This window comes from Lutjanus erythropterus, chromosome 21, assembly GCF_056507025.1.
Source record: "Lutjanus erythropterus isolate fLutEry1 chromosome 21, fLutEry1.hap2, whole genome shotgun sequence".
Lineage (NCBI taxonomy): Eukaryota > Metazoa > Chordata > Actinopteri > Lutjaniformes > Lutjanidae > Lutjanus > Lutjanus erythropterus.
The window spans coordinates 32,479,011-32,491,510 of record NC_139337.1 but is presented as its reverse complement, the minus strand read 5'-3'; the positions used below and the strand labels follow the sequence as shown (position 1 = coordinate 32,491,510).

Sequence of the window (12,500 nt, the reverse complement as noted above, 5' to 3'; positions counted from 1 at the left end):
TAATGGACAAATACAAAAGTCGAAGACACATTCAAACTGCTGTCAGACAGATTTTTCTACAGGAGACCCAGGAGACAACACCAGGAAGTGACGAGATGTCGCTTCACCTCAAAGTTGACCAACATTTCTAAAAAGAAGAAGAGTAATCGCTTTCTAATTGGGAAGTAATTTATGGTTCATCGGCTGTTTATAGATCATTTAGAGCTTTAGGTTCTTTAGGTTCCTTTTCAAGAACGAACAGAAGGTTTATCACAGAACACTGGTTTATAATATATGACAGTCATAGACCGAGAATGTACTCTTACAAGTTTGTGATTGACAGAAGTTGTTGTGTTACGGCAAAAGACAAAGTTGGTCTGATTGTGGCTTTATGATTGTTTCATCCCCAGTCTGCAGGCCACAGTAAGGCGTGTTAGTTAGAGTCACATTATCTGTGCAGCAACGACAATCGAAGAAGAAGCAGGACAGGATGAGTCATCTAGGATGAGAGATGAACCAATCCAGAACCACATCACACATTTAGGATTGTTTATGTACTTTGAAAATCCAAAATACTGTCAGTACTATAAAAAGAGGTAATGTGTTGGTGTTAATCCTTATTGCATAAATACTTGTGTTCTTCTTCGGGGAAACATTTGAACTCAGTCATTTTACTTCACAGACCGTCTAATGTATAGTTTGTTTTTTGTTTGTTTTTTTTAAAGTTCTTTATAAACATAAACTGAACATTAGTGTTGTTGAATAAAGTTTCTTTGTTATTAGACTTTATTTTTCTTTTAACATAAAAGTAAACTTGTCTGAGCTGAAGGGAAAAGATACAAATGTGATAAAATGACATCCTTGTTAGAATTTTTATGATTATAATTTCTTTAAAATTATTATGATGCAAAAGCATCACATTTTATTTTTACCACTAGATGTCACCAAAGTAAGAAATCATCCCTCATGTGGGGCGTTTAAGAAAGTCATGTAAATACGATGATGATCCTTCATAATACAGTTTTCTTGTCCACTTTTGTACCGAGTCTGCCGTTTAAAGGGGAGGGACCCAAACGCAGACAAGAGTGATGGAACAGGAAGCTGCCTAAGGGTCTAAACCAGGAATGCAGTCAGAACAGACAAAGTTGTCAAAGAGGGTTGGACAAAGAATCACAAGTGAAAGGATCAGGAAGTGTTTCAGGAAACAGGAACAGGGTCCAGAGGCTCAGAAGCTGCAGCAAAAAGTCACAGAGACGACTTTGATGACTGTCAGAGTGTAAAAGAACAGGAGCCTCATTTAGAAGCTGGACTTTGTAGAAACGATTTCATCTCAAAGTCGAGATTTGATGTAAGAGTCACCAGAGTCTTGCTGTGATTTTGGTCTGATGCGGATTAATTTACCAGCAGGGGCAGAGCTCAGGGTTTATATTTCAAACTTTTGCAAGTAAAAAGTCGATTTATCTTCACTCTTACTTTTCAACCTGTCTGCAGCAGAGTCACATCTCTCGTCGACGGGCTGAGCAGGAACTCACAGCAGGGGAAGGAAGGAGACACTCCTGCACATATTTAGTGGGTCGTATAACCAGGAAGTAAACCTGGAAGATAGAAAAGCTCTCATTGGACTGAACGGGCACCATCAGTTATAATATTTCTCTGTGTGGACTCCACCATCCACGTGAGCTGGCATGCTGTTAAAAATGATATATGACATATAGGCCCTTTAATGTTGTTGAAACCAGGCCTCCACACAGAGCTGTTCAGTCTACCAGACAAAGGCCTGCTGAGAAACAAATACTGTATATAAAAGTCCAGCACAAAATGAGAATGCTAATTTTATTACCAAGCAACACAAATAGAAATTATTTCAACACTTTCTGAGTTGATCGACTGAAATATTCAGCATAAAAAACAGTCGACTTTTGCTCCTGCAGACCTCTGTCACCCAAAGAACTGAGCATGTTAGACACTAAATGTAAAAAAAATGGTCCAGAAAAAGCCACATGGCAAATCAAATTAAATTTCTGTCTGATGTCCCAGCAGCTTCTTCTTCTTCTGTGTCCATCAGTGAAGTTCTGCCTCCATCTAGTGGATGAAACAAAGAACAACAGTCTGACTCTGACCTGCTTTCATCTCTTCCTCTCCTCTTCACCGAAGTGAATTACTTTCAGTTTCGAGTCGTTTAAAGATTACAAAACGTGATCTTCAGATGAAGTTCAGCACTCTGGAAAAATGTGGATCCACTTCACAGAGAGCAGCTCATGTCTGAGCTCATGTCTCCGCACCGTGTCGATCACGTCTCGGGCCTTTTCTGCTCTTTCTGCTTTGGTTCTGACTGACTGCATTTCTTCATCAGTTACAACGTGACGCTCAAGAAGAAGAACAAACTCTGCCCGAACTAAGAGAAGCTGGTCCTCTGCTGGGACTCTGTCCTCTGCTGGGACTCTGTCCTCTGCTGGGACTCTGTCCTCTGCTGGGACAGTTTCCCCTCGTGGACCTGGAACATGAGCAGGTAAAACATGCCATGGGGCTTTAGGAGTGTTGGATTACAGTATGGAGGCATTATATGATTTTTTTCAGTTGTTTTCTACATTTTAAAACTGCTCAACATTCAGTTAATTTTTTTTGGCAGATTCTGAAACACTGTTTTCCTGTGAAACTAAAAACTAAACCCAACCTTCAATCAGCAGGAAGGTTCAGAAAGTTCTCCAGCCTGAAGAAACAACGCCGCATCACGTGTGATTTGTTTCTCTTTATTAAATGTTATTATTTTAAACAAAAATCACGTCAGATATTTTCAGTACCGTGTGTGAACTCTTCACTCAGAAATCTGATTTTCATTTCTGCCTCCATCTAGTGGCTCACTCTCAGGTGAACCCTGAAGCTAACTGTAATGGTGTCTATTAAAATTATGTCCTATTTCTAAATGATGAAGTATTTGTTTCCATGAACTGTTGATCAGTTACCACTGCAGTTCACCAGTTAAACTACACAATAACTGATATTGACCAAAGAAAAGTAAAACTCAAAGATGATGCAATAAAAAGAAAAATCAAGATCTTTTATTCATTATTTTTAACAACAACAACAGATACAGTACATTTATAAAAACAGGTGGAGTGACACTTTAACACCTCCTTCATCACCTGATTTAAAAGATGATGACGTTCACACAGTTCAGTTTGGAAACATCAACGGCCTGAAGACATTTTAAAATCAGACCAAATCATCTGATGGTTGACCTGCTGGAGAAGCTAACATTAATATTAGCTTATTGGGGAAGCTAACATTGATGTTAGCCTGTTAGAGAAGCTAACATTGACGTTAGCCTGTTAGAGAAGCTAACATTGACGTTAGCCTGTTAGAGAAGCTAACATTGACGTTAGCCTGTTAGAGAAGCTAACATTGACGTTAGCCCTATAAAACCACATGAACTCAGTACAGCTAACAGCTAAACTGGTGTGGAGCAGCAGACCGTGGTGAATTATGGGAGTTTTACAGTGAAATGATTTGTTGAAGTAAATTCCCCCATGGATGGTCCAAACTGTCCTGTGTGAGCGCCCCCTACAGCCCCACTGTGGAATTACAAAATCTCATGTGAATCCAGCTGTGAACACAAACTATAAATACATCAATTTAACAATAAAATCTATTTTTGTACAGATTGATTTAAAATTTTACACCAAAATAATAAAACAGACTGATTTTTTCCATATCTCTATAAAACAATATACATACAATCTTTACATGAGTAACATTATTATATATGAGAATCATTATGACCTCAGGTACAGCAGATAAATAGAGTTTCAGTGAATAAAAACTATTATAATAATGATTTATTGATTTAAAACTCTCTTAACCAATCAGAAACTGCGACTAAAATGAAAGGCACCATGACGACATGAAGGACCCGCCTCTTTATTGTGACGGCATGTTGGTCACTGCAGAGTCAGTCAAATAAAAAGTGATTATTTCTGTCATAAATAATGTTTTTACAGGAGTTTACAGTTCTACTGATGATTTGTTAATATTTAAATATTTAAAGTTTCTGATTGGCTCTTTGTTCTGACTGATTCAATCAGTGTGTCTTCAAATCTCTTGGTGGGTTTGGAGACACCTGGTGGTCACTGCTGGTAACTGTAGTTGTTTTGATTATCCAGGTGTGTCTGTTTACAGCGCAGCCTCACCTGAACATAATCCTCAGACGTTACATCACATTTCCTGTGGCTGCTTCACAATAAAAGCCACCCCGAGTTGTGTCCTCTGCAAGTCTTTAATGTGAAGCAGCAGCAGCAGCAGGAAGTGTTGAAAAACAGCTGATGCCAACGAGATAAAACGACAAAAAGTGATCCTGAAGCACGTTCATCATTCACATCATCTGTGCTAATTAAAGACGCCACCCAGCTGCATTGTGGGAAATGGTGGATCCAGTGGTTTTGGACTAAAAGTCAGGATTTATCCACCTGTGCTGGTTTTAATTCATCTCTTACATCGTCTACAGTTTAATTTATAACGGGGAGGATTCTGAACCCAAAGCGAGGTCTTGGGTTCCTCAACCAGAAGTTTTGTTTTGGGCTTTTACCTTTATTATGATAGGACAGCTGAAGATAAGACAGGAAAGGGGGTAGAGAACGGGGGAACGACAGCAAATGGGCCACAGGCGGGAACGGAACCAGCGACCGCTGCAGAGGACCGACAGCCACGGGAGAACCCGACTTCTGGTCATTTTTAGTGAATGAAAACAAAATAATAAGAGCATATGTTGCGAACCAGTTTTATTTATTGGAAGGAATTTACCAACCTTTTACCAGAAGATTAGATTTTGTTTAATTATCACCCATTCTGAGAAAGAATTGGGACAAATCATGTCCTCGCAAAACAGGACTTTAAAAATGATTAACATCACAACTGATTACAATTACAATTTTATCTTGGTGAAAATGTATTCTCTAAGGATTTTTATATGTATGAAATGTATGTAATTTATGAAATGTTTTGGTTTGCTTTAATTTTTTTAATTTCTAAACTGTCTCTGTGTCAGAAAACAGCCTCTTGTCTCAGACAAGAATTCACAACTTCAAACGATTTGAACATTTTAAAAACGATGAAAAATTAATCCTGTCACAAACGTGTCAATTGCAAATAGGTCCAAAACACCTGTTTTCACATGTTTGCACCTATTTTCAATTTTTCAACCCGTGATCAATCTGGCAATAATTTTCCAATAATCAATTAGTTGTTTGGTTCATAAAATGACAGAAAAGATGTCCAAGATGACGTCCTCAAATGTCTTGTTTTGGAGCACAGTGCGCTCGTCCTGTGATCAGTCTGTCAATAGGAGGACATTCATTCAATAATATTTCTCTCAGGTGTGTCTCAACCAAAACATGTCGACTCTGTCGTCCTTCTAACTCAAAGATCAATAAGAATTATGGTTTAAAAATGTGAATTTTGATCAACATTAAGACACTCTGAGAACTTTAAAAAATAAAATGGCTGCTCACCATGACGACGCCGTGATAATATGGAACATTTTGAGTCGATGTCTACATTTAATAAAACATTTAATCAGTAGCTGGTTGGCCCGTTACAAGAGTTGTATCTTTAAAATATATTTTCCAGTAAGAAAAAAATAAAATGTCCCAATTCTCCAGAATGAGTTCTGTCTTTTTCTTTTATTGTGGCTCAGCGTCACGTTTTTCTCCCTGAAACTCCTTCAGAACCAAACGGAACCGTTCAAGATCCATTTCTGTAGTAAAAGTTTAGAAAAGATCTTCTGAGCGATGATCATCAAAGATCCCTGATTGGCTCCTGCAAATGCCAGTCTCTCACCTACAGACCATCTGTCCAATCACAGCCCTGACTTCTCACCCTCCGACTGGCAGCCAATGAAAAACAGACGTTGGCTCTTTCTTGACCTTCCTTCCTTCCTGTTCATCTTCTTCTTCTGTGGTGAGCAGCTCGACTAGAGTGCGATGAGTCGCAATGAAGTCCAGAGAGAGATGCTGGACAATGTTGTCAAGCCACCTCCCCCTCCTCCCCTACGTCTCCCGTCTCCTCCTGGGCTCCTCCCTCCTTCTCTTCCTGGCCTCCTTCACCGTTCTCCTCCTCCTCACCCACCTTGCCTCCTTCCTCACCCTCTTTCCCCTCCTCTACTCCTTCCTCTCCCTTGTCTGTCTCTGTCACTGCTGTCTCCCCCTCTGTCTGTCCCTCTATTGTCTCTCCACCTGTCTCCCCCTCTGTCTGTCCCTCTGTTGCTTCTCCACCTGTCTCCCCCTCTGTCTGTCCCTCTGTTGTCTCTCCACCTGTCTCCCCCTCCGTTGTCTCTTCACCTGTCTCCCCCTCTGTCTGTCCCTCTGTTGCTTCTCCACCTGTCTCCCCCTCCGTCTGTCCCTCGGTTGTCTCTTCACCTGTCTCCCCCTCCCTCTGTCCCTCTGTTGCTTCTCCACCTGTCTGCCCCTCCACCTGTCCCTCTGTTGTCTCTCCACCTGTCTCCCCCTCCGTCTGTCCCTCTGTTGTCTCTCCACCTGTCTCCTCCTCTGTCTGTCCCTCTGTTATCTCTCCATCTGTCTCCCCCTCTGTCTGTCTTTCTGTTGCTTCTCCACCTGTCTCCTCTGTCTGTTTTTCTGTCTCTGGTGTGTCTTCACTCTCGCACTGTCTCACCTCGTGGTTTCCATCTACTTCTGTCTTTCCTACTGTCTCCCCCTGCTGGCAGGTCTCAGCAGAGTCAGTGTCCTCACAGCCCATCTCTGTTTCCGTTTCTTTACCTGGCTCCTGCTCCTGATCTTGATCCGGTTCTGCTTTGTTCTCTGTCTCCGTCTCTGTCCTAGGCTCCAGTCCCTGGTCCTTGTCCTGAACTGGTCCAGGTTCACATTCTGTCTCTGGTTCCGCTGAGTCCAGAGTTGTCGGCTGAGAGGGTAGAGACTCCTTCCTCCCTAGACCTGCAGACAGAGAGACAGACAGAGTTCAGTCTCTGTTTCAGAGATATTTGTTGTCTTGAAGCAGAACACCTGAGATCAAAGGTCAATGATCGTCTTTGTGGTCGTATCATCAGATCTGCACCTGAATGACACTCGGACACTCGGGTGAAGAGAGGAGCAGAATTGTCAGCTGATCATCACCTGGTGGTGAGTTGGATCAGAAGGTGAGGAGGCTGCCAGACGGACTGGGTAAAGCCAAACATGTGAGGGCATGTCTGGCGATAGCTCCTGTCCAGGGGGTCTTCAACTCACACCTCTGGAGGAATTTCTCTTGCATCGTGGGGGAGGCTTGGGAAGCAGAATGAAAGGATATGTTCAAAGCTTCCATTGCAGACGCAGCTGGTAGGAGCTGTGGTCAGAAGGTCGATGGTGCCTGTTGCAGCAGCAACCTTCAAACAGGGGTCAGGGACCCAGGGGTCTCCTGAAACAAGTGGCAAGTACCAGGATGCCAGAAGGGCTGAAGCTTCAGCAGATGGTGAAGCAAAAACCCTGTGTGGAAGGAGTTCAGTACGGCTAAGGAGAAGGACTTTCGATTGGCCTCAAGGAAGTTCTGGCAAACTACTGACCCAGGGTGGGGATATTGAACCCCACCAACACGTTCTGTGTGGAGGAGGCAGAGTCTGAAGACTTGCCTGGCAAAGGTCTCTGAGGGTGTCTAGTAGAACTTTGGAGGCAAGGTGCCAGATGTGGATGAGATTCACCTTGAGATGCTAAAGGCTTCTGACATTGTTGGGCTGTCTAGTCTGACAGACCTCTCTATTGTAGCATGGAGGCCAGGGTGACTGTGGAGTGGCAGACCGGAAGGGTGGCTACCATTTTTAAAAGGGGGGACCAGAGGATGTGCTCCAGTTATCTCGCTATCACACTCCTCAGCCTCCCTGGGAAAGTTTATTCCAGGGTGCTGGAGAGGAGACTCCAACCGACTGTCAAACCCCAAGATTCAGGAGAAAAAAATGTGGATTTCGTTCTGGCCATGGAACAGTGGATCAGCTCTTTACCCTTGCAGGGTCACTGGGGTGGGGGGAGGGGGTCATGGGAGTTTGACAATCCAGTCTACATGTGTTTTGTGGACTTGGCGAAGGCCTAAGACTGTGTTGAGCTGTGTCCATGTCCTCAGCGCAAAGTCAAACATGTTCTCAGTGGGTGAAGAGGAAGTCCTGGTCTGGAACAGAGGCTCAATCAGCTGATGGGTTCTGAGATAACTCTGCAGGAGATGTGTCTCTACCCGGAGGAAACGTTTATAGAACCACCATCTTGTTTCATCTTCTGTATTTGACACCAGAAAACGACACATTGTGGTTTAACAAGCCGACAGACTGCAACAGCTAACGCTAGCTTAGCTTGTAATAAAGTCCTGACTGTTCACAAACTTGTGGCTCCCACAGTGTACACATTTGTACTTCACTGTGTGTGTGTGTGTGTGTGTGTGTGTGTGTGTGTGTGTGTGTGTGTGTACCTGCTGGGGTCAGGACCAGCGCCTGCAGGATGTCAGACAGAGAGACGATGCCAACAATACGAGACTCTTCATCAACAACAACCAGCCTGTGAACCTGCACACACACACACACACACACACACACACACACACACACACACACACACACACACACACACACACAAACATATGTTTTCAGAGCTGTTTGTTTGTTTGTCAGCAGGATTTAAAACTTTTTTTTTAATGTAAGTTGAGCGACCGAGTGTGTGTGTGTGTGTGTGTGTGTGTGTGTGTGTGTGTGTGTGTGTGTGTGTGAGAGAGAGACCTCGGCCTTCACGATGCGGTCCACGATGGTCTCCAGTGTTTCCAGTTTGTTGCACTTCATGACACCTTCGAAGTACTGGGATCTGTGTCTGAGAGCCTGAGTGACCGTCACATCCAGGTTGTTGTACGTCTTCTCTGCTGCCAGGTTCTGCACACACACACACACACACACACACACACACACACACACACACACACACACATCAAACACTCAGGTTTTGTCTGTTTCTTCAGACAGGAAACAACTCGTGCTGCAAACAGAGAATGTCTGCAGATTGCAGATTTACTCACAATGACGTCAAACTTGGAGTAGATGTCCACCACTTTCCCTGCAAACACACACAAGAAGACAACATGATAACACAGCCTTCACACCTGGACAGGAAGTCACATTTTAATTATGCTGTCACCAGTGGCTACCGTTGTGGTCAACGACGGGCAGGGCGGAGACGCGGCGGTGTGTGAAGACGGATAGCGCGGTGATGAGTGGCGTGTCCGGGTGGATGTAGGCGATGTTGGCGTACGTCCCCACAGCCAACTCCTCCAGAGTCTGCTTCATGAAGGCCGGCATGGGCATCTCACACACCTGACAGACACACACACACACACACACACACACACACACACACACACACTCACTCAGTGACTTACTTGCTCATATTTCCCACACAGACTCGAAGGCAGAGGCCTTAACTGAAACTTAAACACATTATTCAAATATTATAAAGAGCGTTTTCCTGTTCATAAAGGTGTCAGAACAGCTGCTGTGGTAAAAAAAAAGACGTATCAGAAGCAACTCACAGTAAAGCTGCAGAAATTTACAGTTTCACCACAAAGACATAACAAGATGAAAAACAACGTAAGAAGACAAAAAATGATGTAACAAGAAGTTAATAACGTACCAAGATAAAAAAGACATAACGGGATGAAAACGACATAAAAGACATAAATGCAAATAACATAACAAGACATAACAAGATGATTAAATGTAGTGATGTAAAAAAAAAGTACAATAATTCTCTCACAGATGAAGGAGAACGTCTTCAGTACAAGAACTTTTAAATTCTAAACAAGTCCAACATTTAATAAAATGTGTTACATTTGTCCTCTAACACGATGAAACACTGGACTCACAAAGAGCTGCAGGAACTTGAGGATCCTCTTGTGAGTCAGGATGTAGAGAGCGTTCCCACTGACCGGATCAATGACAGGAAGACGATGGATCTTATTCTTTATCAACGAGTACACGGCTTCAAATATACTGAGGGGAGAGGAGGAGGAGGAGGAGGAGGAGGGACAGAGAGAGAAAGGAAGAGTTAACTTTAGAGGTTCCACTCTGTTTGGACGATGTTCTGCTCGTCCAGCTGCTAAAATGAAGAATTACTGACTGAAGACGAGCTTTAATATCTTTAATAAGAGCCTGATATATTATCATTATATATATTATATATTATCAGGTCTGACATGTTGACCTGAGACACTTCAGTGTCCTTCACATGTCTCATGTTTTGTCTGTCTGTCTGGTACACAGATGTCTTGAGCCTTGGATCAAGTCTTAACAGTTTTTGTGACACTGATATTGTTGCTTATGTAATGTAGCGTCCTCCTGTTTTCACGTTTGGACCCGTTTTTCAACAAATCATCAATCTGGCAATAAATTTCCAACTGATCAATTAGTTGTTTGGTTCTTAAAATGTCAGAAAATGTTGAAAAATGAATCCTGTCACAATCTAGTCAACTGAAAAATAGGTCCAAACGTGTTTTCACAGTTTTCAACTAGCGATCAATCTGATAATAATCGATTAGTTGCGACTCCCACAGACACACCTACCTGGCGTCAGGTGAGATGTGGACCAGAGGTTTGAAGGTCTCCTGCAGGTACAGTTCTGTCAACATGGACGTGGGAGGTTTTTAATCAAACATATATCACACACACACACACACACACACACACACACACACACACACACACACACACACACACACACACACACACAGAATGAATCATTTCTAACAGTGATGAGAAGAAGAGGACAGCGGCTGAGAGGTTTTACCTCTCCAGGACTCGATCTTATGTTCCTCCAGCTCGTAGATCTGAACCTGACGGAGACACAGAGACACATCATCAGTCTGTCTGTCCTGGTCTCACTGGACTGTCTCTGTCCGGCCAATCAGACATTTAGTTCTTACAAAACAACATCTTTGAAATAAGACCTGCTGGTTTGTGGATTTACTGTTTTGAAGCCTTGAGTTTGTCATTTTATTCGTCGCCATCTTGCAGGGTTTTTTTTTGGAACCAGAAGTGACCATATTTGGAGACGAGGACGGAGCAGGGGAGGAGCCTTATTAGTGGGCTTAGCAAACGATATCAGTGAAGCTGCAATGATTCATCGATTATTAATCGGCTACTAAATTAATCACCAACTATTCCAATCCAATCCAATCCAACTTTATTTGTAAAGCACTTTATAAGCAACCGCAGTGGACCAAAGTGCTGTACAGAAATAAAATACAAGAAGAGATTAAATGACATAAAACAACTATACAATTTAAAGCAATAGAAAAATAAAATTAAAACAAATATATATATATATACATATACATACACACATACATATGCACATACATACAATACATTCAACATCTCACATGATGTTAAAAGCCAGGGAGAAGAGATGGGTTTTAAGATGTGATTTAAAAACAGGCAGCGAGGAGGCCTGTCTGATGTGGAGAGGCAGATCATTCCACAGTTTAGGAGCTGCTACAGCAAAGGCACGGTCACCTCTGAGCTTTCGCTTAGTTTTAGGTACACTCAGGAGCAGCTGATCAGCTGACCTGAGAGAGCGGAGGGGTGTATAAGGCTGCAGCAGTTCGGAGAGGTAGGGCGGGGCGAGACCATTTAGGGATTTAAAAGTAAATAAAAGAATTTTAAAATTGATCCTAAAATGGATGGGCAACCAGTGAAGTGAGGCTAAAATGGGGGAAATGTGCTCGTGCTTATGTGTGCCAGTTAAAAGACGTGCCGCAGCATTTTGCACCATCTGAAGACGAGCGACAGAGGACCCACTAACCCCCACATAAAGTGCATTACAGTAATCCAGCCTAGTGGTCACAAAGGCGTGGATTACTGTTTCAAAGTGCTGTTTTGAAAGAATCGGTTTAATTTTGGCAAGTTGCCTCAATTGGAAAAAGCTTGACTTAACAACTGACCTGATTTGACAGTCGAGCTTGAGATCAGCATCTACTTTAACCCCAAGATTAGTGACAGTTGGCTTAATGAACTGGGCCAGGGAACCCAGATCTACAGGGGGAGCCCCAGAGGTGCCACCAAAAACCATCACCTCTGTCTTTTTCTCATTAAAATTTAAAAAGTTTAAAGCCATCCAGGCCTTTATGTCATCAAGACACCTGAGTAGCGGTTTGACAGAATAGGAGTCTTTCTTTTTGAGAGGGACATAAATCTGACTGTCATCTGCGTAACAGTGGAATGAGATACCATGATTTCTCAGTATGGAACCAAGTGGAAGCAAGTAGAGAGAGAAGAGAAGAGGCCCTAAAACTGAGCCCTGTGGGACCCCACATGAGAGATGAGCAGAGGAGGACACAGAGTCACCAAGGCTGACACAAAAAGTTCGATCAGCCAAGTATGACCTGAACCACTCCAGTGCTACACCCCTGATACCCACCCACTGTTCCAAACGAGAGATTAAAAGTTCATGGTCCACTGTGTCAAATGCAGCAGTTAAATCTAAAAGCACAAGAATAACACAGTCACCGGCATC

At 42.9% G+C, this 12,500-nt stretch overlaps 1 protein-coding gene across 1 annotated transcript in view; it reads right to left on the bottom strand.

The window, feature by feature from the left end:
* Positions 1 to 5,997: 5,997 nt before the first annotated feature.
* The window catches only part of LOC146307932 (5'-AMP-activated protein kinase subunit gamma-2-like), a 38,362-nt gene continuing 31,859 nt past the window's right edge, over positions 5,998 to 12,500 (bottom strand). Inside the window, exons 10-17 of the mRNA XM_084710426.1 lie at positions 10,773 to 10,818; positions 10,550 to 10,604; positions 9,853 to 9,979; positions 9,139 to 9,304; positions 9,010 to 9,047; positions 8,720 to 8,866; positions 8,416 to 8,509; positions 5,998 to 6,920 (exon numbers count right to left, since the gene is read on the bottom strand). Coding sequence (XP_084566552.1) covers positions 5,998 to 6,920; positions 8,416 to 8,509; positions 8,720 to 8,866; positions 9,010 to 9,047; positions 9,139 to 9,304; positions 9,853 to 9,979; positions 10,550 to 10,604; positions 10,773 to 10,818 — 1,596 coding nt within the window. The remainder of the gene's footprint in view (positions 6,921 to 8,415; positions 8,510 to 8,719; positions 8,867 to 9,009; positions 9,048 to 9,138; positions 9,305 to 9,852; positions 9,980 to 10,549; positions 10,605 to 10,772; positions 10,819 to 12,500) is intronic.